Source organism: Canis lupus, chromosome 7 (assembly GCF_011100685.1).
Source record: "Canis lupus familiaris isolate Mischka breed German Shepherd chromosome 7, alternate assembly UU_Cfam_GSD_1.0, whole genome shotgun sequence".
NCBI lineage: Eukaryota > Metazoa > Chordata > Mammalia > Carnivora > Canidae > Canis > Canis lupus.
This window is the reverse complement of record NC_049228.1, coordinates 5,829,234-5,853,847: the sequence shown is the minus strand read 5'-3', so window position 1 is coordinate 5,853,847 and position 24,614 is coordinate 5,829,234. Positions and strand designations below refer to the sequence as shown.

General features: G+C 51.2%; 1 protein-coding gene across 1 annotated transcript; it reads left to right on the top strand.

Annotated features, from left to right (window-relative positions):
* The first annotated feature begins 1,972 nt into the window (after positions 1-1,972).
* On the top strand, positions 1,973-19,181 carry PIGR (polymeric immunoglobulin receptor). Its single transcript, NM_001287152.1, is given in 11 exon segments — positions 1,973-2,090; positions 8,306-8,402; positions 9,425-9,769; positions 11,136-11,789; positions 13,054-13,386; positions 13,946-14,269; positions 15,199-15,370; positions 15,737-15,858; positions 16,705-16,836; positions 16,965-17,032; positions 18,114-19,181. Coding segments are annotated over 10 exon segments (2,289 nt in total). The 5' UTR covers positions 1,973-2,090; positions 8,306-8,359; the 3' UTR covers positions 18,210-19,181.
* Positions 19,182-24,614: the final 5,433 nt, after the last annotated feature.

Below are 24,614 nucleotides of genomic sequence, written 5' to 3'. Positions count from 1 at the left end.
CCCGAGCCCCGTGCCCCCACCACCCCCATCTCCCCTCCCACGTGCCCGCTGCTAGGGGCCCCGGAGATAGACTGCCCAGCCACTGCACACCCGGGTACCCCCCAAGCCCCACAGTGGGGCCTTTCAGGGGTCGGGAGATGGACAGGGGTGGAGGTATCCCGAGTGGTTGGGAGGCACCAGAGCCAGGGACCTGCGCCTTGCTTGTCCTGCGAAGCACGGCCAGGGGTCCACGGTCTTGGCCACTCGCGCTGCTGCTCCACTTACACGCAGACGGAGGCCAGGAGGAGCCAGGGGAGCGCGAAGGCCTGCTGCACAGGACCCCCCATGGCATCGGGAGGGTACAGGCCAGCCCCAGGCCCCGGCATCCACCTGAAAGGCAACGGAGGCCTGGGAGATAGCAAAAGTCCTACCCGAAGGAGCCCAGAAGTAGGGACAAGGGCGGCACAGAGTGGACCACAGGGAGTCTCAGGATGAGCGGGGCCCAGGGCCACTGACCAGCAGTCCAAGTCCCATCTCAGAGCACAGGGCTGTTCGTGCCCCAGCAGGAAGCCAGGGTAGACCCGCGACAGAGCCGGGTCAGAATAATCGGACATTCCTTCTTAGAGCCCCGACAGTGACGTAGAGCCACCCCCTTGCCCCTGACCCACTCACCCCAGACTTAACAGAACCAGAGGAGAGAAGGGAGACGAAAGGGAAACTGAGTCCTAGTTGAGACTCAGCTTTAAATTGGGAGTCCGGTGACAACGACCCGGAGCTCATTGAACTGGACCGAGCTTGCCTGGGAGTGACTAAGGAATTTTATTTTCTTGCATTAGTCAGATCGTGCGCTGAAGGGTCTGAAATCAAGCTCCGTGCTTGAAAATACAATTTCTAGTCCTGCCATCAGCTGTAGGGTTGCAGGTTAACATCCACTCCCGAGGGAGGGGTGAGCTAAAATAAGACCCGGGGCTCTGACCGCCTGTGTTTCTCTGGGACTCTATTTCTCCTTTCCTCCTTCCCCTTCTGGGCTGCGGCCCGTGGGCACTGGAGGGAGAGCCTGGGGCATCCTGCACAGGTAGGATGGGGCGGGACGGTGCGGGAGCTGGTGTGTGGCGAGGGGTGCGGGGGCACACGTGCGTGTGTGTTGGGGAGTGGGCTTCACTGGTGTGACATGGGGCTGCTAAGAGCATCTGGGGCACCTCTGGGAGGCCTAACCGGATCACATCGGGGAGACAACCGAGGACTCACTGACAGAGGGAAGGAGGATCCCCTCCACCCCCTGCCCCAGCTCGGGACACCAACACCGACTTTGCTGTGGCCCAGAGCCCGGGTCCCAAAGGGACTCTAAGGTCCACCATTTGCAGGCGAGCCCAGAAGCAGCCCGTCTCTAACCTGCATAGGGAGCGAAGTGGGAAGAGCCACAGTCCCACGCGTTCCCGGAAGCACTGAGGCTGGTAAAGTGGGGGGCTCTTCAGAAGATGTGTGAAGAGAAGACCTCCTCCGGGCGAAATACCCCAGGAAGTGGAGGGTTCCCGACTTGGTGGGGGGACATGAGGCCAGGGACTGCGAGCCATTCTGCCACCTGTGCCCCATCACCTGCACAGGAACCTCATACCACACCTGGACCAGGGGTTTACATCTAATATCTGGTTACACCCTCGACCTGCAGGTTTGGGATTACTATCCCATTTTTCAGTGAAAAAAAAAAAAAAACATATATATAAAGGTGACTTGCCTAGGATCTTGCAGCTAGAAAAAGGCGGAATAGGCTCTTCATGCTTGATACTCTGTCTTGCATCCTGCAGTGATGGAGGGTTCCCTGGGAACGGCCTCCCCAAGGTCAAGGGGAGCAAATGGAACCAGTCAGAAAAGCCGAAAGGAAAGGAAAGCAAGGGATCTGTGAGAGTCACGTGGCCCTGGCCGGCCGCCAGGCCTCGGGGAGAGTGTCCCTTTAAGAGCCCAGGTGTGGGTGAAGCCCTGCACACAGTTTCAGTTTTGGCAGCACCATCCGGTGTCCTGCTGGCAACTTTGGGAAAGCCCCAGGCTGTGGACTGGCCAGTGGGCTGCGCCCCCCGAAACCGACTTGCCAGGAGAGGAGAAAGTGGCATAAAGTAAGTGTGGCTGCTCCGGGGTCTGCGAAGGGATGCATCTGGGAAGGGCCTGGGATGGTGGCTTAGGCAACCCTCGGCACTTTGGGGGGCCGCAGCCCGCGTGGCTGAGCGAGCGGTCGGGGAGCAGAGAGTCACCGCCCAGAGGTGAGCAAGGGCGCGCGTGTGCGTGGGACCCCCCACCCCTTCTCTGCAAAGTGTCAGCTGCCGGGAAGGAGGAATGCCCGTGGTCAGCATGTGTAGTCACTTCGTCCCCTGAATTCCTGACTAACTCCTCCGCAGTTCAACCTTGTGACCCTAAGCAAGTCACCCCATCGCTCTCGGAGCCTCAGTTCCTCCATCTGTAAAATGGGGATCCAAATAATACCTCTCACTCCGGTATGCGGGGTTCGCATGAGAAAATAGGTGTCACGTTGCTTTGTAACCTCCGGAGCAAAATGACAATTGTTGGGTGTTTTTCAAGTTAGCTCAGCTACCCCAGGACTCACTGAGCACCACAGAGACCTGGATAAGATATTGCATCCCACGTGCCCGGCGCGTAGCAGGTGCCCCTCTGGTCTTGGAGGCTTTCCACCTCTCCTTTCTGGGGAGGGCTCCTGCAGCCCCTGTTTCAGGGCCTCAGAGGGGCTCTGGGATCCTTTCCTGTTTGAACCTAGCTTTGTTCCAGTTGATTCCTGCATACGGAGGCATCATAGGCCCCATCATATCGCCCTGCCCTCGCTAGGGTGGGGGAAGGAGGTCCTCCCAGGGTGAGGTGGGTCGAGCCCCTCCCAGGCACATACAGCCTTCTGAGTCCGCTCTCCACCGGCCCCCGACTCTGCAGCCAGGAGGCCCCCCACCCTCCATGCTCCCCCCTTGCCCATCCCGACAGCATCCCCAGCCGGCCATGGGACCCTCAGCCCCAAGTGCAGCGGTTGCACAAGCTCCATTCCCAGTGCCCTCAGCTCCGCTTGGGCAACTGGCCCAGGCCTGGGACCACCAGAACTGCGGGTGCCATGGCTCTCCCCCTTCACTAGGGGAATGGTGGGTTCTTGAGCTTCTGGAGAGGAGATGTGCCCGTCCATGGGTTAGGGTAGAAGGCAGCCGTCTGCTCCCCCAGAGCCAGCTGTGGATTCTTCATCCATCCAGCCTTCTCCTTGGCCCTGGACGTGGTGATGTAACAGAAAGAGCAATGAACCAGGAGTCAGGAGAGCCACTAGCTCTGTGACCATTGCCGGCCTCTTATCACCTCTAGACCTCTGTGGCTTTATTTTATCGATAGTGTGAAGACCACAAATTCCATGTAGTGAAGTCACGCACCCCAAGCTTTCACAGCTTCACCTCATTCCCACCTGAAACAAATCTAGGAGGTAGGCAAGGCAGGTGTCACAATCCCATCTATAGTTGAAGAAACTAATCCTCCATGGGTGAATGGGTGACTGTGAGTGGTATAAGTTCACCCAGCAAGTATGGAGGTGACATTTTGGTATAACCATTTTGCCATGGTCATGGGGACCTTTTGACATCATGTAAAAAAAAAAAAAAAAAAAAGACAAAATACCCAACTTAAAAAAAAAAAAAGTAATATTAGCCGTGCATGTACTTGACGGAGACCTTCCTCAGATATGTCTTGCCCTGTCTCTGGGTGGGCTGGGGCTGGGATCCCAAAGTCCCTGGCATTGACCACGTAGGAAGAAGTTTTGGAGGCGATGAGTCCAGTTACAGGAAACAAACATAGCATGCCTCACACGTGGTAGGGGCTACATAAATAGCAGCTATTATTATCTTTTAGGAAGAAATTTCCCTGTTGGCACCTACCTCTGGGTTTAGGTGTCTCTTCACAGGAACTATCTTTCCTGTGAAAAGTGAAGAGGAGAGACCCGGACTAACTTTTCTAAGAGTGGCTTTCTAGCTCCCTCCTCTCCTGAGCGCTTCTTCTCCATTTCAAGACAGCATCGCCTCTACTCTTGGTCCAGAGTACCTGAATTTGAATCCCATGGCAGTCACCTACCAGCTTTGTAACTCTGGGCAGGTTTTTCACTCTGCCTCAATTGTCTCATCAGTGAAAGGGGTTTGCCCATTTCATTCTCTCTCCTTAGGAGGGAGAATAAGTGAGGGAAACAAGGGTGAAGCACGTGAAAATAACTCCATATATGCTAGCTATAATTATATCTCCCGTTTCGAACCTACTCTCCTCTTTCAGACCATGCTGGTCCAATCAGAGTAGCTCACCCCCAGTCCTCAAAGGACACCCACTGAACAGACTTCTATTGTCTTCTCACTCTAGAACAGGGAAAGGAGAAGACCGTGTTGATTTTAGGAGGGAGATGGGAAAGGAACTAACATTTTTTAAGCCGACACCATACTAAGGACTTTGCATATGCTGTTTCATTTAATCCTTATAATGATTCTCTATACCCGGTATAATTGTCTCCAGTTTACAAATGAGGGCTTGAGGCTCACGGAGTTGAAATATCCTGCCCCCAAATCACACAGCCCCCAAGTGAGAGAGCTGTTAACCAAGCCGTGGAGCTAATGCTGTGTGCCACGCTCACGTGCACAGCAACCGTGAAAGTCAAGTGCACAGACCCCCACTCCCTTGTGCTTAAGAGTGATTGTAACCTCCTACAATTGAAGGGCACTTCATGCTATTTAAAGCACTTCCATATGCATATCCCATTATCCCCTCCATATTCCCGCATCCCGCAGAAACCTTTCTCTCTAAAAGATTCAAGAGACCGTGATGCTCATTTTACAGATGAAGGATTTGAGCCAGCATATTTTGCCCAAGTGATACAGCTCTCCTGGGGGCTGTGACAGCTCTCAGGACCTCTGAGTTCTCGTCCATCCTCTAAGCTCCTCTTCATGCAACTCTGCCTTGCATGCCCCAAACCAAGAAGGCATTTGGCAAAGTGAAAGAAATCAGCCCTGACTTTACCCTTCCCACAGACAGGATGGGGATGTAACCATTTCCAATCCTATTTGACTTTGCTGAGCAGCTGGTCGTTGCCAGATGCTCTCATGCAGGCCCCTCAGGGTTGTAGAGGTCGATCTCCGTTGGCCCTGGCTTCCAGGAGCAGGAGCAGACGAGAGAAGTATCTACACATCAGGATGGGATGGAATCAAGAACAGAGTTCTAAATTTTTGCAGAAAGATCGTCTGGAATTCTACGAAGCTTAATCCCAGGGCTTTATGGAGCTGGTATTTCAAATGCTTAATGTATGCTTAAACTTTGCATAAATGCAGGCCACTTTAGACAGGGACCAGGACTAGAAAGTCTTGGATCTTTCTAGCTCATACATTCTTCAGGCCCCTTGACTGTTCTCTCTCTATTTTCTTGCCTTCTAGAATTCTTATTCCCTTCCCCCAACATTGCCTTTACTTGGAGAGTCTCCCACACTCTAGGACTTCTATAAATCACATAAACTCTCCTAAGCTCCTATCTGTCATTTCAAGCCTGAGGCCCTTCCAAACCACACAGACTGCTGTCTCTCCCTTAGTGACAATGCAGTTTCTGGGATCACTCTAGTATATGCTCTGCTCCTGCACCCAAGGGAGATAGAAGGGATAGTCCCAAATGGACTCAGGCAGTGCCTCTCCTAGAAGTAGGCAGGCACCTCTCAGTCCAGGCCAAGGAAAGCCCCATCCCCAGCCAGGCCAGTCACTCCCCACTCCTCTGAGCTCCAAACTTCTTGCTCCTCCAAGCTCACACTCACAGGAAGTCACCAGAAACTGCCAACTTGGCTTCAGTCTCTGTAGTACACGCTTTCTGTCCTCCCTCAAGCCTGTGGGGCTGTAAGAACCTTGACTGACCCTCTGCTCTGTACCAAACAGATGAAAAGCTCAGAGTGGCTAAAGGCCATGTGGTCCACCAGCAGCCATGCTAAGCCCTAGTCCAGGAGATCCCTCTCCCTCTGAATAAAAATGGAAACTATAGATTCGATGGACAAAGTTTTGGATCCCAAGCTAGTAGAGCTGAAGTTCAGTCACTCTAATAATGGAAGGGGAATCAGCTAGATTAGTTTTTTAAGGTAACAAATTCTGTTCTCCAGCATAGCTTACAACTCTGTCCCAATCCACAATTGTGTAGACATGTTATAAATATGTCAGAGATAGTAACTTGGGAACACGAGAATGATTTACAATATCCCATCTAGCTGGGAAAAAAGAACAACTCCGGTTATGAGGACAAGAAAAAGTGCCTCCATGCATGATACCCTAGCCTATGTAGATTCCCCAAAGGACAGGTCCCTCTGCTCATCTAAGTAACCCAATTCTGCTGTGAGTCTTGGGGCCAAAAATCTCTCCAACCTTTAGTTCTTCCATCTACAACATGAAGATAATTATATCTACCTCTTGGGTTGCTGTGATGATGGATGAAGTCATAAAAGAAAAGCAATTAGCAAAGCCAAATGGTGCCATAGTAGGTGCCCAATAAATTTTATGCTCTTTCCTTAAGCAAATTATTTAAACCAGCTCCAACCACCATGGACCCTGGGACATGAATTTCCCAGGTTTGAGAGAAAATTCTGGTTTGGAGAGGAAGGGATCTCTAATGATACTCAAGTCCCAGGGTCCTTTCAGAGAAACAGAGAAACTATGCTTCAAGTTTGACTTTGAACAGAGTCCTGAGAGTGGGGGCGCCCTCGCCCTCCCATCATCTCCCCTGTGATTATACTGTGTTCCTCACCAAAGTCATTCTCTGCCTGCTTTGCCTTCCCAGCTGTGCACACCTGATGCTCTTGTCCCTGGCCTGAGGCTGTGCAAAGGGTTATGGGTCCGTGTGCGTATCCTCTCCCCAGGTGGACATTCCCAGCCATTTAATCAGGTCACAAATGGAGGAAGCCTGGGCCAGAAGTTGTGGCCTGCCCCCCACTTGGGAAAAGCAGGCATCTGCCTCTCAATAACTGCAAGCAAATCACTTTTATCAATCCAGAGGAGGTACTGCATCCCTCAGCTCAGCCCATGGGAAGACCTATTCTTGTCTCAGAGAAATATTAAGGAGCTTGCTTATCTAAAGGTGAGAAGAGGAACCAGAACTAAGGAAAGCACTGCTGGCTTGACTCTTAAAATCAAGTGGCATTTTGTCATTGCCCTCAAGGCCAGTGCAAACTGCAGGTGGTAATTTCCCTGGGTCTCTGCAGCCGGCCCATTCCAAGCCTTCCAGAGGAGACAGACTTCTCAGCCTTCTGACATCTGGTCCCACCTGGAAGTCTCTCTCATGGTGACCCGTAGTGTCCCCTCAGATGGTTTCCCTAGCCAGCATCTCCCGAGTGTATCCAGTTTGGAGCTGATGCTGGCATTTGGCTAAGAACCTACCCTAGAAGTTAATCATTGGCCTCGAATGAAAGGTCCGGGGCAATTAACTAGAATCAAGAAAACGTCAGGCTGCCACCTGACACCCATATCTGTGCCCTCCTTCCCTAACCCACACTCCTTATTCTTCCAAAGAACTGGAGAAACAGAATGCCTTTATCTGCACAAGGAAATAAAAAGGTTCCTTGCTGGGGAATTCCCCCACGGAAAAGAAATAACCAAGACAAACAGCTCTATTGCCTTTGGCTCAAGCAAATGAAGGGAGTCTCTGGGGGCGGGAGCAGGGGTGAGGGTGGTAAGAGGAAGCTGGGAGATCACTCCCTGAGCTTCCTAGTGCTTAGAGCTTCCTTATCTTTATAGGTCCTCATTACTGCCCCGTGCTTGTTGACATGGTTTTCTCCCTTAATGCTCTCATTGTCAAGTCCACTCCAAGGTTAAAGCCTACTGAAGTCCGTGGGAAAGTGGCGTTCCTCTGTCCCCCTCTTTCCTCCTCTGGGCTGCAGTGAGGCCGATCCCTGGGACCCTCAGACTGCACCCTCTGCCCCAGCTGAAACAGAGAGATGGGGCCACTTGTGGCTATAACCATTCATCCAGTGAGCTATTCCTGAGATCTTACAGATCTTGCCTAGGACCATGCCTCCCAGATGGGGACATAGGAAAAATGGCACCTGTGTCCTTACCCCAAAAGGAACGTGCAGCTTAGTTGAGAAGACAAATATCGACACATAACTATTAAGGAATAAAAAGCACTGTGGGATAATGGGACTTGGAAGTGTAATGGGAAAGGTGGAGCCATTCATTCTTTCAAAAGGATTTATGTCAGTTACTGGAGGTACAACACCAAACAGGTGTTACAGGAACTCGACGGCCTAATTGGCCTTGGAAAATACAAGATTGTCATCTTTTGTATTGTTGTCTTTCAGCTTCCCACAAAGAAGTTGACCTGAGTGGCACAGCCCCCTCAGGAGCCACTAGCGATGAGGCCCCTCTTCCTCGCCTGCCTGCTGGCTGTCTTTCCAGGTGCGTCTTTCAGGCCCTGGCCCATCCCTCCAGGACCCAGTTCCCTGGGAACACTGAAATCATGCCTATACCCAGAGATGTCACTCTCAAAACTTGCACTCCCTTGAGGAGGAGTCACACAGACGATGCAGAAAGGTCACGTCTCAAAAAAACCCACAATGACCAAGTGTTGGGGGTCTGGAACAGGAATGGCAATTCCTCATTTCAAGGCCAGGAGTCTTCACCAGGTCTTCCCCAGGAGGGCGGGAAAAAAGACCTTGACCTCGAACCAGACATCCCTATAAGTTGCTCTGGGGTTTTGAGGAAATGACTTATCCTTCTTGGCTGTCAATATTTTAATCTGGGGAAAAAAAAAGAGAAAAGAATCTACAAAATGTTTTTGGGAATATAGAAAATAGGGACCCCTGAGTGGCTCAATGGTTGAGCATCTGCCTTAGCTCAGGGCGTGATCCCGGGTTCCTGGAATCGAGTCCCATATCGGGCTTCCTGCAGGGGGCCTGCTTCCCCCTCTGCCTATGCCTCTGCCTCTTTCTCTGTGTGTCTGAAAGAAAGAAAGAAAGAAAGAAAGAAAGAAAGAAAGAAAGAAAGAAAGAAAGAAAGAAAGAAAGAAAGAAAGAAAAAGAAAGGAAGGAAGGAAGGAAGGAAGGAAGGAAGGAAGGAAGGAAGGAAGGAAGGAAGGAAGAAAAAAGAGCAAATGCAATGGGGTAGTCCCCACAAAGTGCCCCTTTTTTAATGAACAAGGATATCACTAAATAAGTTTGCTGTTCCATTGTCCTTAAAATGGTGATCTTTAATGTGTTACAGTTAGAGTTTAATAATGATTAATCAACCATTTTACCCAATTGCAGCAAATCATGTAGCGTTGTCTAGTAGCAGTTGTCCCACTGTAGAACACAGCAAATAATCCACAGAAGGCACATGTGCTGGGGGGAATATTCATCTCCTGGGGCAGGCTATCTGGATCTTTTCAGTAGGCTTTACCTCCCAGGGCCTCAGAAAACCTCTGTCTTTTGTCCCCACAGTGGTCTCCACGAAGAGTCCCATATTCGGTCCCCAGGAAGTGAACATTGTGGAAGGTGGCTCAGCATCCATCACATGCTACTATCCAGCCACCTCTGTCAACCGGCATACCCGGAAGTACTGGTGCCGGCAGGGAGCCAAGGGCCGCTGCACAACCCTCATCTCTTCGGACGGCTACGTCTCCAAGGACTACGAGGGCAGAGCCAACATCACCAACTTCCCAGACAGCAGCACATTTGTGATGAACATTGACCACCTCACCCAGAATGACTCTGGGCGCTATAAGTGTGGTCTGGGCATTAACAGCCGAGGCTTGTCCTTTGATGTGAGCCTGGATGTCAGCAAGGGTAAGAATCCAGGTTCCCTGGACTCCTCTGGAAGAGTGAGAGGGACTCATCTCAGTTGCAATGGGAGGGCTTGAGGAAGAATTTCCTGAGAGGGAAGAGTGTCTGGCACGGGGTAGGGAAGGCTGTGAGTTCTTTTCCCAGAGGCAAGGACTCTTCATAATAGAACCTGGAAATGAGACAGATGGGACCTCCTTGGGGGTGATGGGTACACTTTCTAGGTCTTCAAGGCCTATAACATCGTAGGGTTTTACCAAGGCAGTAGCTTAGAAGAGCATCAGGAGGACAAGTTCTCTCACTGTGTTTGCTGTAGGTGTGGCAAGAGGTCTTTGAGCTGAGGGAGACAGAAAAGGCAGGGAGAGATTTATAGGGATCCTCAAATTCCTGCCATTAGTGCACCCTTCAGATTAAGACCTTAGGTCACCAGAAGGCTTCTTACGAAATGCATTTTTTTAAAAACCTGGTACCCATTAGGCCATCAACACCCTCAGCATAAATTAAATGATCAGTTCCTAAGGAGTGGTCCACTGAACAAGCCTATTCTAGTTGAGGAAAAAGAAAAATAGGAAGATCTTTCTGACAAGTGTTCAACAACACAGGGCATTTTAGATAATCAAGGGAAATTAAGAGAGAAAGAGGTCTTAAGAGAAGAAAATTGGAAGGATTCTCAAAGATATGTTTTATTCCTTTGGGATATGCCCAGTGTTATCTGTGAACTGAATAAAGAGTTCATTCAGGTGGTCATGGAGAGTCATAAAAAGGAAGAATTTTAAGAGCTGAGGAGAGCTTGGAATTGACCCTATACAGGATGCTTGGAAGAACGCTGGGGACAATGAATATACAGCATCTGATTAAACACTTTAAGTGGCAGAAATTCATTACTTTACAAAGCAGCTCATTCCATGTCTGGATGGTTGTAAATTTTAGAAATTTCTATCACAATGTACTGAAATCCATCACCCTATATGAACATCCATTCTGTGTAATTTCAACACACATTAATTTGGGCACCTACTTTGTATTAGCATCATGCCTGGCACTGCAGGGGAGTCAAACTTGTGTAAAGCGTGTCTTTGCTCTCAAGGGACTGCCAGACTGTGGGGAACATAATTAACTATATGCGAGATCAGATTGTAATAAGAGATACAGATATAAGTGTCATGAGAGCCCAGAGGAAGAAGAGACTAGTGTCAGCTTGTGGGGGGGATTCACGGAGGAGACAGCAATAAGGCTGGGTCTTGGAAGACATATTCTGACAGTGTCCCTCTGGGAAGGAGGGCAATGAAGGTGATAGGCACACCCAGACCCCCACTGGGAATACTGAGCTGCCCTGTGTTGCAAGAAAGTGAAATCACCCCTTATCTTGCAGGTCCTGGGCCCCTAGGTGACACTGAAGTCTACACAGCTGACTTGGGTGGCACAGTGACCATCAACTGCCCTTTCAAGCCTGAGAATTCTGAGAAGAAGAAGTCTGTGTGTAAGAAGACAGACAAGGGCTGTGTCACAGTCATTGACTCCACTGGAGAAGTCAACTCTGACTATGGTGGCAGAATAGAGCTCGAAATTATGGGCACCGACCAATTAACGTTCAGCTTCATTATCAAGCAAGTCCAGCTCAGTGATGCTGGGAGGTACGTCTGCCAGATTGGGGAAGATACCATTGGTGAGAAGAGCAACGTTGACCTCCAAGTGCTGAAGCCTGAGCCTAACCTGCTTTATGGAGATCTGAGGGGCTCCGTGATCTTTGACTGTGCCCTGGGCTCCGACGTGGAAAATATGGCCAAATTTCTGTGCCGGATGAGCAATGAGGAAGCCTGCGATGTGGTCATCAACACCCTGGGGAAGAAGGATCGGTCTTTTGAGGGCAGGATCCTGCTCATTCCCAAGAACAAGCGCTCCTTCAGCGTGCATATCACCAACCTGAGGAAAGAGGATGCAGGGAACTACCTGTGTGGTGCCCATTCTGATGGCGAGCCTCAAAAAGGCTCACCCATCCAGGCCTGGCAACTCTTTGTCAATGAAGGTGAGACCTGAGACGGGGAGGGGAAGAGGGGAGTCAGCCCAGCAGGTGGGTGCCTGGCTCACACCCTGTGAGTCTATCCAATATCCAACAGTCGCCAATGTCATCTGCTCCCCATCGAGCCTTAAACTACATGCTATGTGGACAGCTGGACAGGAGAGCAAGAAAACACAGTCTCAGCCTTGCATTATTTACTAATTCTTCTCTGTCAAAGGTCTTTTGATGGCTGTCCCTGATTAATGAGAAGGAAAGGGACACTCCTCATTGAGGCAAGGCTGCAGGTTGTTTGGGGCTCAGAGAGCCACTATGAGGACTTAGCATGGAATCCCAGTGCCATGGCAGAGCTTGCAAGGGCCACCTGTCCCTTCTCCCTGTCTTTTGAGCAGGATGGCACCTCATCCCTCACATTCGAATGGGAGAAAGGTTGGCTTATCTTGGTCTTAGCGCTCTCCCAGGAAGGCAATGCCCCAGCCTCTAACTTTCCCTTTCAACATCTCACAGGGGTATTTGTTATTCCACCACCTGGCCTACTCAGCTCTAGTTTGGCAAGCCAGCAAGGTGGTGAAGTCATTGGATCCCTGCTGCCCTCACCTGGGAGCACCCTGCATAGTTACCCTCATGAGAAACAGCAAACCAGTACTTGCAGTTGATTGTCACTTGTGACTTGTTGCTTAAGGGGCTCCCATTCCTTGCTCGTCACTTGTATATCTAGCTTGATCCTCACCACATTCCTCAGCATCTTCAGTCATCCAGTGCTCCCACCGGATGTCAGCTTTAGTTTTTTGGAGAATGGCCATCTTTTTTTCTGAGATGGCCCTCGGGGTCTTCAGCAAGTAAAGCTTCTGTGCTACACAGTTTATATTTTAAATCGCACCAAATCCTAAATGTATTTTCTTAATTTGGAGAAAAACCATCTGGTCATTGTTACGGGATGAGCTAATAAACAGCCAAAAACTTAGATAGAGAGAGATTTTATAAGAAGCCCAAAGAGAAGAACTGATGGTCTCTCCTTAAACTCCTCCCATTCTCTGCACAGAATAAGGTGGGGAGAGGAAACAAGAGACCCAGATGAGTGGTGAAGGTCACTGGAGTCTGGTTGCACGTCTCCAGCTCCAGGCTCTGTGACATTAGGAAATTCCTTCTCATTTTCTGAGCAGAATGAGGCAAATAATCGACCCCTGACTCTCCACCCTCGCAGAGACCATGGGGGGGAGGCGGCCTATACCATGTTGGTAATGTTCCATTCCATCTCTGCCTGTACTCCTAGAGACCGTAATTCCTCCTAGCCCCTCTGTGGTGAAAGGTGTGGTCGGAGGCTCTGTGGCGGTGTTCTGTCCCTACAAGCCTAAGGAAACAAACAGCCTGAAGTACTGGTGTCGCTGGGAAGACACTCAAAATGGTCTCTGCCGATCTCTGGTGGAGAGTGATGGGGGGGTTACGGAGCAGTACGAGGGCAGGCTCGCACTGCATGAAGAGCCAGGCAATGGCACCTACACGGTCATCCTCAACCAGCTCACCGCCAACGATGCTGGCTTCTACTGGTGTCTGACCAACGGCGATACTCACTGGAGGTCCATGGTGAAGCTCCAGGTCGTCGAAGGTAAGAGCTGAACTGGGCCAAGGGAAGGGGGGTGGGCAGCCCTAGGACCTACCAGTCAGAAGTGACATCTCCCTCAACCACCTTCTTCCCATCTCACTGATGGGACAGACCTCAGGAGAGGGCCCACCTGTCGACATATGTTTTCATGACTGTAACAGGTACCCTTTCCCGTGCACACCCCGCGCTCTCCGAACTACCACATGTTGCACCTTTTATTATCAAAAACATTGGCCTCTTTTACAGTATATGTGCCACCAGCTGAAGCAGAGTACAGCTCTTTGTATTGAGTCTAGAAGAGAAGAACAAGGAAAGCAAACTGAGGTCAATGTGCGAGAGTCTAGATTAGTGTGTTAGTCTGGATTAATGCATGAGGGTCATCAATAATAATTATTATGTGGGCACATAATTACATTCTTTATGCATCCAGTATAATGTATTTATTTATAATGCTATCCAGAGAGGAAATAGGCCATGGACAAAGGTCCCCGCCATACCCACTTTCCTGCAGTATCACCAATGCCAACTTGTGTGCCTATCTCTTTCTCCCTCCCTGCTCTAGGAGAACCGAGCCTCAAGGTGCCCAACAATGTCACTGCTTTGGTAGGAGAGACTTTGAAGCTCCCCTGCCACTTCCCATGCAAATATTACTCCTATGAGAAATACTGGTGCAAATGGAGTAACAAAGATTGCAAAATCCTGCCCAGCCAAGGCGAAGGGCCCAGCGACGCCTTTGTGAACTGTGACCAGAATAGCCAGATCGTTTCTCTGTCTTTGGACCCAGTCTCCAAGGAGGATGAAGGCTGGTACTGGTGTGGAGTGAAGAACGGCCTCCGATACGGAGAGACCATGGCTGTCTACGTGGCAGTCAAGGAGAAGGTAAAAGGTAAGTCTCTGAAGACAAGATGGTCTGTGCTCCCCAGGACACCAGAGCAGCCTCCTACCTACCAGCTATTCTAACGGAGGTGGCTCCCAGGTTTGGCTACAAGAAACTGGAAGCAGGGGGAGACTTATCCTCTATCTAGTCTCATTTACCCTATATAAGGAGCATCTGAAATAAACGTACAAACCAAAAAAAAAAAAAAATGGGTTTGCCGTACAACCTCAGCTTCAAGACAAATCCAATGGTTGCCCCTTCAAGCTATTTTGAAGCCCTTTCTATAAAAGAAATCTTCTACACAGTGGAATTTCAAAGTCATTATCCCATGCACTATACTCTGCCAAAGCCTACTCTCAAAAAAGGGCCAGATATATTCATGTATAAGATCTGATGAGAAAATTAAGGCAACTTCTTCTAGCATGTTTGCATTTTAAGGCTCTTTTTAATACGTCGCATGAAATGTTTTATCCCTATAGGGTATGATTAGTCCCTCTAGAAATCCTACTGTGTCTGGGTCCCACTGGTCTGGTTCACCGAGGGGCCCATTGCCAAGCTACCAGCAGGGGGCAGCATGACTGCACTCAGCCCTGCCATCAGGAGACCCGGGGGCAGGATTTCAAAAACAGAAAAATCAAAAAAAAACAAAACAAAACAAAACAAAAACAAAAACAAAAACAGAAAAATCTCCGTGTCTCCAAATGATGGGTCAGCCCTTAGGCAGAGCCGGATCTATGCCGTGGAGCCTTATAGACGGAAGTGAATTTGGTGCAAATGGGACAGAGGCCATCTGTTTCTAGTTCTCCTGGACTCTAAGAGCCTCGAGACCTCACCCTGGCGCGGTGATTGCTAATGAAATCCCTCTCCTCGGATTCCCTAACCTCAAGGAGTGAAAACAGAGAAAGAACAATAATCCAGCCCCCCCTGTCTTTTTCCAGGGTCCCAAGATGTCAGCCAGGTGAATGCTGCTCCTGGTGAGGAGGCGGTAGAGTCAAATGTCCGGAAGGTTGAGAGCAAAGTCGTTCAGAATCCCAGGCTTTTGGTGGACAACGTAGCAGTGGAGACTGGAGACGCTGCTGGTGGGAACAGAGCATCCGTAGACACCAGCAGGTGAGAGAGAACCTCCCAGGGGAGGGGGGCCTGAGGTTGGGCCGTGGGGACCACAGAGGAGAGCCTGTGTGCCTCTCACTGGTGGGGCAGCCCTCACTGCCTTGGTGTGTGCGCAGGAGGGGCCGGTGGTGCTCTCTACCCTTCTCCTGCGGCCTAGGTGGTGTCCACCGTTCAGTTCAATTTCCCAGGCCTGAGACGCAGAGAAGGCCCAGTCCCCACCTTTGCCATGTCTGGAAAGTCTCCTTTCAAGAGGAGAGCTGGGGGCTGTATCAAGAGGAGGGAACGGAAGCTAGTGGGACCCAACCTGCTGGCACATCCTGGGACCCCAGGCTTCCCTTCCAGTGACTAACTCAGTCCCTTTTCCAGCTCCGCAGGACAAAGCGGGACCTCCAAAGTGCTTCTCTCCACCCTGGTGCCCCTGGGCCTGGTGCTGGCAGTGGGGGCCGTGGTAGTGGCGGTGCTCAGAGCGCGGCATAGGAAGAATGTCGGTGAGTACCCGGGATGCCCTTGCCCCACCCTCCATCTCCAGTCCTGAGCCTTTGGGCCTCACCGGGGTGCTTAGCTGCCTTCAGCGTGGGGCTGCCACGGTCCCTGAGAAAGCGTTCTGGGAAAGTGGGGTGGGCAAAGATGAGCTCGTACTCGAAATTCACATGAAGCGCTGCTCTCTCTGGAAGGCCACCTGTAATGGCTCAGGGCCCACGTTCAGAGGCCAGGAGGAGGAACTCAGGATGCAGGGGGAATGACGCTTCTGGCCTACTTTGAGAACTGGCTGGCCGTGTGACTTCGGGTATCCCCACTTCATGCCTCAGTTTCCCCAGGACTTGGGGTAATAATAGTAATAAGTGCCTCACAGGGCTGATGCAAGGACAGAAGGAAGCACTATGCTTTGAAAGGTCAGGGGTTGTTGGGGTGCCTGGGTGATTCAGTCGGTTGTGCATCTGACTCTTGGTTTCAGCTCGGGTCATGATCTCAGGGTCATGGGGTTGAGCCCCACATTGGGCATCGCTCTTGGCTTCTCTCCCTTTCTCTCACTTTTCCTCTGCCCCATCGCCTTCCCATGCTCTCTCTCTCAATAAATAAGTAAATAAATATATCTTTAAAAAAAAATAAAGAAAAGAGAAAGAAAGGTCAGGGGTTGTTGAGTCTTGATTCTCCGTGAGAAGGGAAGGGTGAAGGAGACTCTGATCATTTCCATTCTGCTCTGGGTCGGAGTCAGAGATGAGAGACCTGCCGTGCTGCCCCCTCCAGCTATGCTGCGGGGCTCCCTCAGAGGCAGCACATCCTGCCCGCCTATGTCCTCTGTCCCTCCGCCAACTCCTCTTTCTCCTGGACAGACCGGATTTCGATTAGAAGCTACAGGACCGACATTAGCATGTCAGACTTTGAGAACTCCAGGGATTTTGGTGCCAATGACAACATGGGAGCCTCTCAAGTCATTCAGGAGACAACTCTCGAAGGACATGATGGTAGGTCTCTCACTCAGGGGAATGCCTGACCACACCCCTCCCTGGGAGAGCAAGAGTTAGACCTGACCCTGCCTCTGGGGTGGGAATATAAGGCCAGTGAAGGCTAATCTCCCCACCTTGCTCCTCAGAGTGCAGTGCTGCCACCACCACCACCGAGAAGACCATGGAGTCTGAAGAACCCAAGAAGGCAAAACGAGTAAGAGTGAGGAGGAGGAGGGAGGCCTCATTGTGTGACAAGGAAGTGCAACATGAGGGACAGCAGTTAGACTTCAGAAGAAACTACCTCAACGTGGGTGGGAGCTGATGTCAGAATAGGGAAGGTAGTGGAAATCGTGCTCGGGAGAACTTTTGGAGGACAAGATGTGTCTTATTGCTTGTGGCACCTGTGTGGCTGAGGCAGGGGGAGGGGGTGAGCTGATGGGCTGCGAACACGTGGGAGGCAGCGAGGCTGAGGGTTAAGAAGAAAGTGCATAGACGCTTGCAGACACAGGGTGGGAAAGGTCAAATGTCAAATGCTGGTGATTAGGTGGATCCTTCTCCTGGGCTGCGGAGGGAACCGGTGCACTTGACGCCACCCAGCCTCCCTTGAGCATTTGCTCAGGACCAGCCTTCTGCTTGGGTTTGAAAGACATTTGCTGGCACTGGGCAATTTGGTAGTCACCAGAAGCCCTTCCCCGCCCCAACCAAGTGCCATATAACTCGCAATCCTACCAGAAGTGACTCCTGGCACTGGGTCACATATCACCCTCCTCCTACCCCCTGTGCCTCCTTAATCCCAGGGTGTTAATGCTTGCTATCATATCCACTCTCCCTGGAAGCAGCAGAGCCCCCCAAATCTGGAACAAGTAGGGGATTAAGCTGGTCCTGGAGATGGCTTTCCCCTCCAGCTCTGTGTCGTTGCCAAGCTCCATCTCGGAGCAGGTGGTAAAAGAAAAACATGAACCAATGTGGCTAACACCAGTCTAGAGCACCTCGCTTGTGGACTGTGTGGGCAGAGCTTCCGGGGACAGGCCCAAGCAACAGAGGTGGTTCCACTCTACGTGTCAGAAGACGGTAGTGAGACAAGGGGAGATATTTTTAGAAACTGTAACTTTCCGCTTCTCAAAATTAGTCCTTGGTGAGCACGGAGAACTAGAATGAGAGCAATAGGGCAACACAGGCTTGGATTGCTTAGGCCAAGATTACGGATGCAGGATATTTAGTGCCTACCCTCCCTCCCACCCCCACCCCCTGAGCCAGTGTCCCAAACACTGACTCCTGTCCTGTTGCCCCCTTAGTCCTCCAAGGAGGAAGCCGACATGGCCTACACCGCCTTCTTGCTCCAGACCAACAACATGGCTGCCGACGTCCAGGAGGGCCACGGGGAAGCCTAGGCGCCCGCCAGCTGCTCTGTCCTCTCCCACCACTCATGACAATCGCCTTCAGAATCATATTGATCCTCAGGGGACCTCAGCTCCAGGGGGCTTCACTGCACTCACACTCCACTTTCCTACCTGCGCTCAGAGGATTTGCTGGTCCCTACTCAGTTAGTACTCAAACCTGGCCTAACTGTTCCTGGTGGGGTTGAGGGGTCCAGAGGGGTTCCCTCTGCAGCTTCTTTTACCAAGAGAACCCAAGATATAGGAGAATTAAGATCTTAGAGGCACCTTTCAGAAAAAAGAGATCACATGGGTGGGGAGCTAAGTTCAGAAAGAAGGCTTTTATGCACATTTCTAATGGGATCCTCAACGGGATTGTCCTCTCCACTCCACCCTTCCTTCTCTCCATCTCCCCCTCCCTTCCATCTTCTCTTCTTTCCTCCCTTCCATCTTTTCCTTCTTTCTCTTCTTTTTCCTTCAAATACATATTTGGATACGCACTAGAATCAAGGTGCTCTTCTAGACACTGGGACACAGACCACAGACCCAGCCAACAGCCTTTAGGTAAACACCACTGAATCCTCGGAAGCTGCAGTTCTTCTCAGTATAGTTATACTCACCAAGGCCTGAAATCCTCACCAGGGACACTCACCTCCGCCCATAGTGGGAGAAATCATAACCTGTCTGGAGTCCTAGGGCCTGAGGGATCATGTAACATGGGCATACACACAAGGAATCATAAACACATATGCTAACCACTTCACAGCAGACAAAATTGAGGTCCTGAGAGGTGGAGAGGTTTGCTCGAAGGTACCATGTATCATAAACTAGTGTCAAAACCAGGGGTGGCGTCTCCTGTCCTCTTGGCCAGGAATCTCTCTACAAGAGCCCCTGCACTCCTGATGGAGGCAGAGTTTTAGAATAATGAGGAGGAAGAGGAAGAGAAAAACATAATGGAGACTGGTCTTTCACATGCCCTACTCCCCCCCCCCCCCCCCCCCCCCCCCCCGGGGAGGAGGACTCTTTTCCCTTTCTGTCACTCAGATGACCCAAAAGAGTGTTTGGCCACTCTTTTATACACTTACGTGGATAAGCCACTTATGTGAAGCCACTTATGCCAAGAGTTTCCAAGCAAAGGGAAGGAAAGGAGGTGTTTGATGATGCCAGGGAGGGGCTGATCTCCAAAGAGCTAAGGTTTAAGGTCTTTTCCCCTCTGAGCTCTGTACTTCCACCAGCACCTACCAGCTGACAGTTGCTTACAAATCAAAAATGTGTTTTCATTGATAATTAAAGACCGTGATTGCCACCAAGAAGGCTCAGACTGCATTTGTCCCCATACCTTCCATTTCCCAGACAACCCCTTCAGAGTATTTTGCTTTGGTCCCACTTTTAGGCCCCCCATGCTGTGGCCCTTAGTCAAAGTTCCCCCCACCTCCAATGCTGGGCTGAGGGAGGCTAGCAGACTGCCTACAACTGGGACCAAGATGATCTTCAATAAAAGAAGTGTTTGGGGTCTCCACCAATGGTCAGGACCTTAAAGTTCTGTGTTACAGAATGTAATACACCAAAAGCAAATGTAACTGTGCTTCTCTTTGGCATTAAAAAAAAAAAAATCTTTGCTAAGCATCCATGGAATACTTGACCTTGAATCTCATAACTTCCTGGGGTACCCTCCCAGATGGAGAGGCTATTAATAAAAAATCAAGTAACCAAATGAGTCAACTCCCTCCATAGAAATATTAACTAGAAGCTAGTTAAATGATAACCAAGCTTTTAGAACAGTCGACCCAAAGTGTCTTGGGGAACAGCAATTACATAAAGGACCCCCATGTCCGCAAGGCCATTCCTAGGTTCTGGCACTGCACCTTGTCATGTCCTGTAAGCCCCAACCCCGTGCCAGACTCATCCTCAGGGCCTTCTGTACATGAGAATTCCCTCTGGGAGAAAGTTCTTTCCAGGCTTCTATCCTGCCTGATGTGGGGCAGAAACTTTACTTCCACATTGATCTCGAACATACTGCCTCAGACACGCTGTGCTTCTAAGCCTGCCCCTGACAAGACTCAGATATCAGATTCCTCCTTGTTCCCCTCTCCTGCTCTACCAACTGCAGTTCCTGGGCTTGATTCCCGGACCATGACCTCATTCAGAGCCTTCGGCTCCACCCCGACCCAGAGAGGTGGTCGTCAGAAATGTTTATTTCTCTGTTCTCTGTAATGGCGATAGACCATCATTCCATATAATAATGGACCATCATTCCAGAAGAACAAAACTACAAGGTCCATCAGAACCTATCACTCCTTTCTCCCCTGGAAGCTGCTCCCCGACCTGCAAAGCGTCATGGCCTGGGGCAGAAGTATTAAGATGCAGCGCCCGTATTAGTGCCAATAACCCACAAGCCAATCCTGAGCTCACATAGCCTATCCCAGTCCCTAGAATCAAAGGCCAAGAAATGCCACTAAAGCCATAGACAATCTTACATGATTCTGAATTGATATTATAAATAGGTGATAGCAGTATAATCACATACTACCCCAAGTCCACCTTAAATCTTTTCATGAAGAAGGGAGCTGGTCTGTAGTTGAAATGGGATATCTCATAGGTTAAAAAGTCACTAGTTTGGGGGAATGTATTGATTTCCGAGGGTGGCTGTAACTGAGTACCATGAACTGGGTGGCTTAATATAACCGTAATTTAGTGTCTGACCATCCTGGAGGTTTGAAGCCTGAAATCAAGATGTCTGCAGGGTTGAGCCCTTTGGGAGATGTGAGGGGGAATCTGAGGAGGCTCGGCCTCTCTCCTGGCTTCCAGGGGCCGCCAGCAATCCTCAGAGATCCTTGGCTCACAGTTGCACTGCTCCAACCTCTGCCCCATCCCCCCTTGGCCTTCTCCCACTGTGTTTCTCTGTGTCTTCACGTGGTGTAGTGTCCTGCAAGGACCCTTGTCATTGGATTTGGGACCCACCCAAATCCAGTTTGGCCTCATCTTAATGAATTCCCTCTGCAAAGTGCCCATTTCTAAATAAGGTCATATTCAGAGATTCCAGTGGGTGTACATTTTGAGGGACACTATTCAGCCTAGTGCTGGGGAATAACAATCAACTGCGGGATTAATGATAAACCAAATAGCAGCGATCGGTATCCAGCAAACACTCAGAAAACCACTGAAATATTTCTGATGATAAAAAAAAACCTCAAGTCCTTGAATTATCTTGATTTTTTTTTCTTTTCAAAAATCTTTTATGTAATATAATGATTCCATAATACTAAGACCCAATAGTGGCTGAAATATCTGCTGATAGTCGTTGGTTTGGGTGTGTAAAGATGTATACGTCGTTTGTCCAAGACTTTCCCAAGAGTCAGGACGGAACATTTCTCTTCAGGAGAGGAGACAGCAGAGAGGAGCTGACTGTGGGAAGGTCTTGAAGCTGGTCCCCAAGGCAGAGAAACAAGGACAGTCCTCCCACCCCACCCCATCAGCTTCTCTGAAATGATGAACTCTACAGGGGAGTCTACACAATAAAAATTACATAAGGGATCACCTCAGAAAGACCACATATCTGAGGAGACAGGGGGCACACCAAGAGAAGTGACGTAAAACTGAGACCTCTGGCCCCCAGCTGGCCGGGGGAGCTGAAACGGTAGGAGAAGGAAGATGGCACTGTAAGATTCCACGAGTGGAAATGTCCCTCATAAGGCTGATTTTTAAAAAATGGGCAGCCAATCCACCCTCACTAGAGTCAAAAGTCTTTGATTAGATGTGTGGAGGGGAATACTCTAAATTCCAGATTTTTCTTATAAGTCACATTAAAATTCATGCCAAATCCTACGGATCAGGGTTCTAACCTTAGAGTACCAACAGAAGTAGAGCCATATTCAGGGCAGAAGTCTTACCACTTGTTGTACCACAAAGCCAGGAGTAGGCTAGCAGTAAAGTGAACCTTCCCGAAGCCCCGTTCCTGCAGAGTGGCTCACAGGCAAGCCTGTGGTCCAAGTTCTCGGAAAGCGGGAACGACAGGATGCCTGAGCCAGGTACCTCTACCCGAGTGGGCTCTCTGGTGAGTCCAGCAGGCGGGGGGGGTGGGGGTGGAGGTTCTCACAGTCTGTCTTTGGGGAGAGCAGTGTTGGGTCATGGGGAGGGCCACCTAGGATCTCAGCGCTCAGTCTGGAAAGGCCCAGGAGGCGGCTGTTCGAAGTCTGGTGACGTAGGAGGTCAGTCAGGTGATGCTACAACCAAGCACAACCCATAAGGACAACGTCCACCGTCACGACAGGGCTGCTCTCCACGGCACTCACCCTACCTTCCGGGCATCGTGCGAGACCCTCTGTGGTGCTTCCCTCGGGCAATCTCACAGCAACCTCGTGAGAAGTAGTTTTCTCAGACAGCCCGGGTGGCTCAGTGGTTTAGTGCCTGCCTTCGGCCCAGGGAGCGATCCTGGAGACCCGGGATCGAGTCCCCCATCGGGCTCCCTGCATGGAGCCTGCTTCTCCCTCTGCCTGTGTCTCTGTCTCTCTCTCTCTCTCTCTCTCTCTCTCTGTGTCTCTCATGAATAAATAAATAAATAATCTTATAAAAAAAAAACAGTAGTTTTCTTCTCCCACCTGTGATATAGGGAGGATGATAAAACCCAAGTTATTATGGGGACTAAGTGCATTTACCTGGAGGACTTAGAACAGCTCCCGGGGTACCTGGTGTCATTTGTGCTATCCACCTGCCTGTCATTACACTCGGGATTTTCCCCCTGGGGTTCATCCCCTCTGGTGCAGCACCGGCCCCAGAAGACATAAAGCCAACGAGTTCCCGGCGTGCTCCGGCCTCTCACCCTCTCCGGGGAGTGGAACTCAGGGCACTGGGGTCAGAAGGGAGACATGAAATTTCGGTGGAGGAAGCCAGGAGAGGGGGGAGAGGATGAAGACAGCAAAGGTCTCGGGCTCTGAGGTTAGCCAGGGGCCCGCCTCCCCCTGGGGCCCAGGCCCGGTGACCCTGGGGTCACGCCTGGGGATGCTAGGGACAGGGCCACCCGGGGCCCGAATTCTGATTCCTCAGACTCCAAACATTCACAGTCGCACCTCACGCGCCACACACCCATCCCTGCGCCACACACCACACACCCGCACACTAACATATCACACATGACGCGTTCCCGGGCCGACCCTCGCCGCATCCCACATGGCGTGTCCTTCACGCTCAGTCACACGCGCACAGTCATATGTCCCTCGTCACTCACACGCCACACCCGCACACTCTTAGACACTCACAACCACACAACACACACACACCGCACACATTCTTACGCCCACTGGCACACCTATGGCACATTCACTCATGGATTCTCTCTCCCTCCAGAGGCGGTCGCAGGCCTGGAGCCCAGCAGGTGGCAGATGTCCACTGTGGGACAGCTGTCGGGGATTTGGAAGAGCCCTGCAAGTAGGGAAAGGTGGAGGCTGACCAGAACCGAGACCTCTGGTGGTCACTCACCCTGACCAGGCCTCAGGCCTGCCCCCTCCACCTTGGGCCACTTGGTGGTTGGAGGAAATCAGGACGACCTCAGCTCTGGGCTGCTGGAAACCCAGGTGGGGGTGGGCAGGGCAGGGCAGGGCAGGGCAGGGCATCCACCTTGGGCCACTTGGTGGTTGGAGGAAATCAGGACGACCTCAGCTCTGGGCTGCTGGAAACCCAGGTGGGGGTGGGCAGGGCAGGGCAGGGCAGGCTGCCCGCCCCCACACACGTTTCCTCTGCACCTGCTCTGGGCCTCACACGCTACTTGTACTGCGGATGTTGTCGTTTTATGTTTTGGAGAGCATGTGACAAATCCGGCGTGGGGGGGCCGGCGGGCAGCAGTGGGCGCAGGACCACCGAGAGCTTTCCCAGGAAGGGGGTGGAAAGGGCCTCCGGCCTCCACGGGCTCAAGAGGCTGCCGTGCCTGGAGGCGTGGACGCTGGGAAGCCACCTGATATGTAACCGTCAGGAATGGAGCCCGGGGGATCTCCTGATAAGGAATAGCCCCGTGCGGCTCCACGGGAAAGGGCCCTTCAAGCACTTCCATGACCATGGCCTCCGCTGGGCCTCCCGGGAGCCCTGGGACGTCCGGGAAACTAAGGCCCGAAGCTAGCAAGCACCGAGTCAGGACCAGAACCCACACAATCTGACTGGAACCCAAAGCTCTTCCTGTGATCCCTCACGACCGACCGCCTCAGCATTTGTTTCTTCTCCGTCAGTCACTGGGCCTGCCCCGTGGACCGTCAGGGGCTTGAAGGCCGTTTCTGCCAGGCTGCCTGTGACCCTAAGCACTGTCGCATCATCTCCTGCACGGACCTGTGGGCACTGGGCGGTGGCCTGGGCGCCTGCCAGAGGGCAACACCTTTAGGGCACAGCTGGGGGAGATGGGAGGTGGTTGATATGAGGTGCTGGGGAAACTGGGGT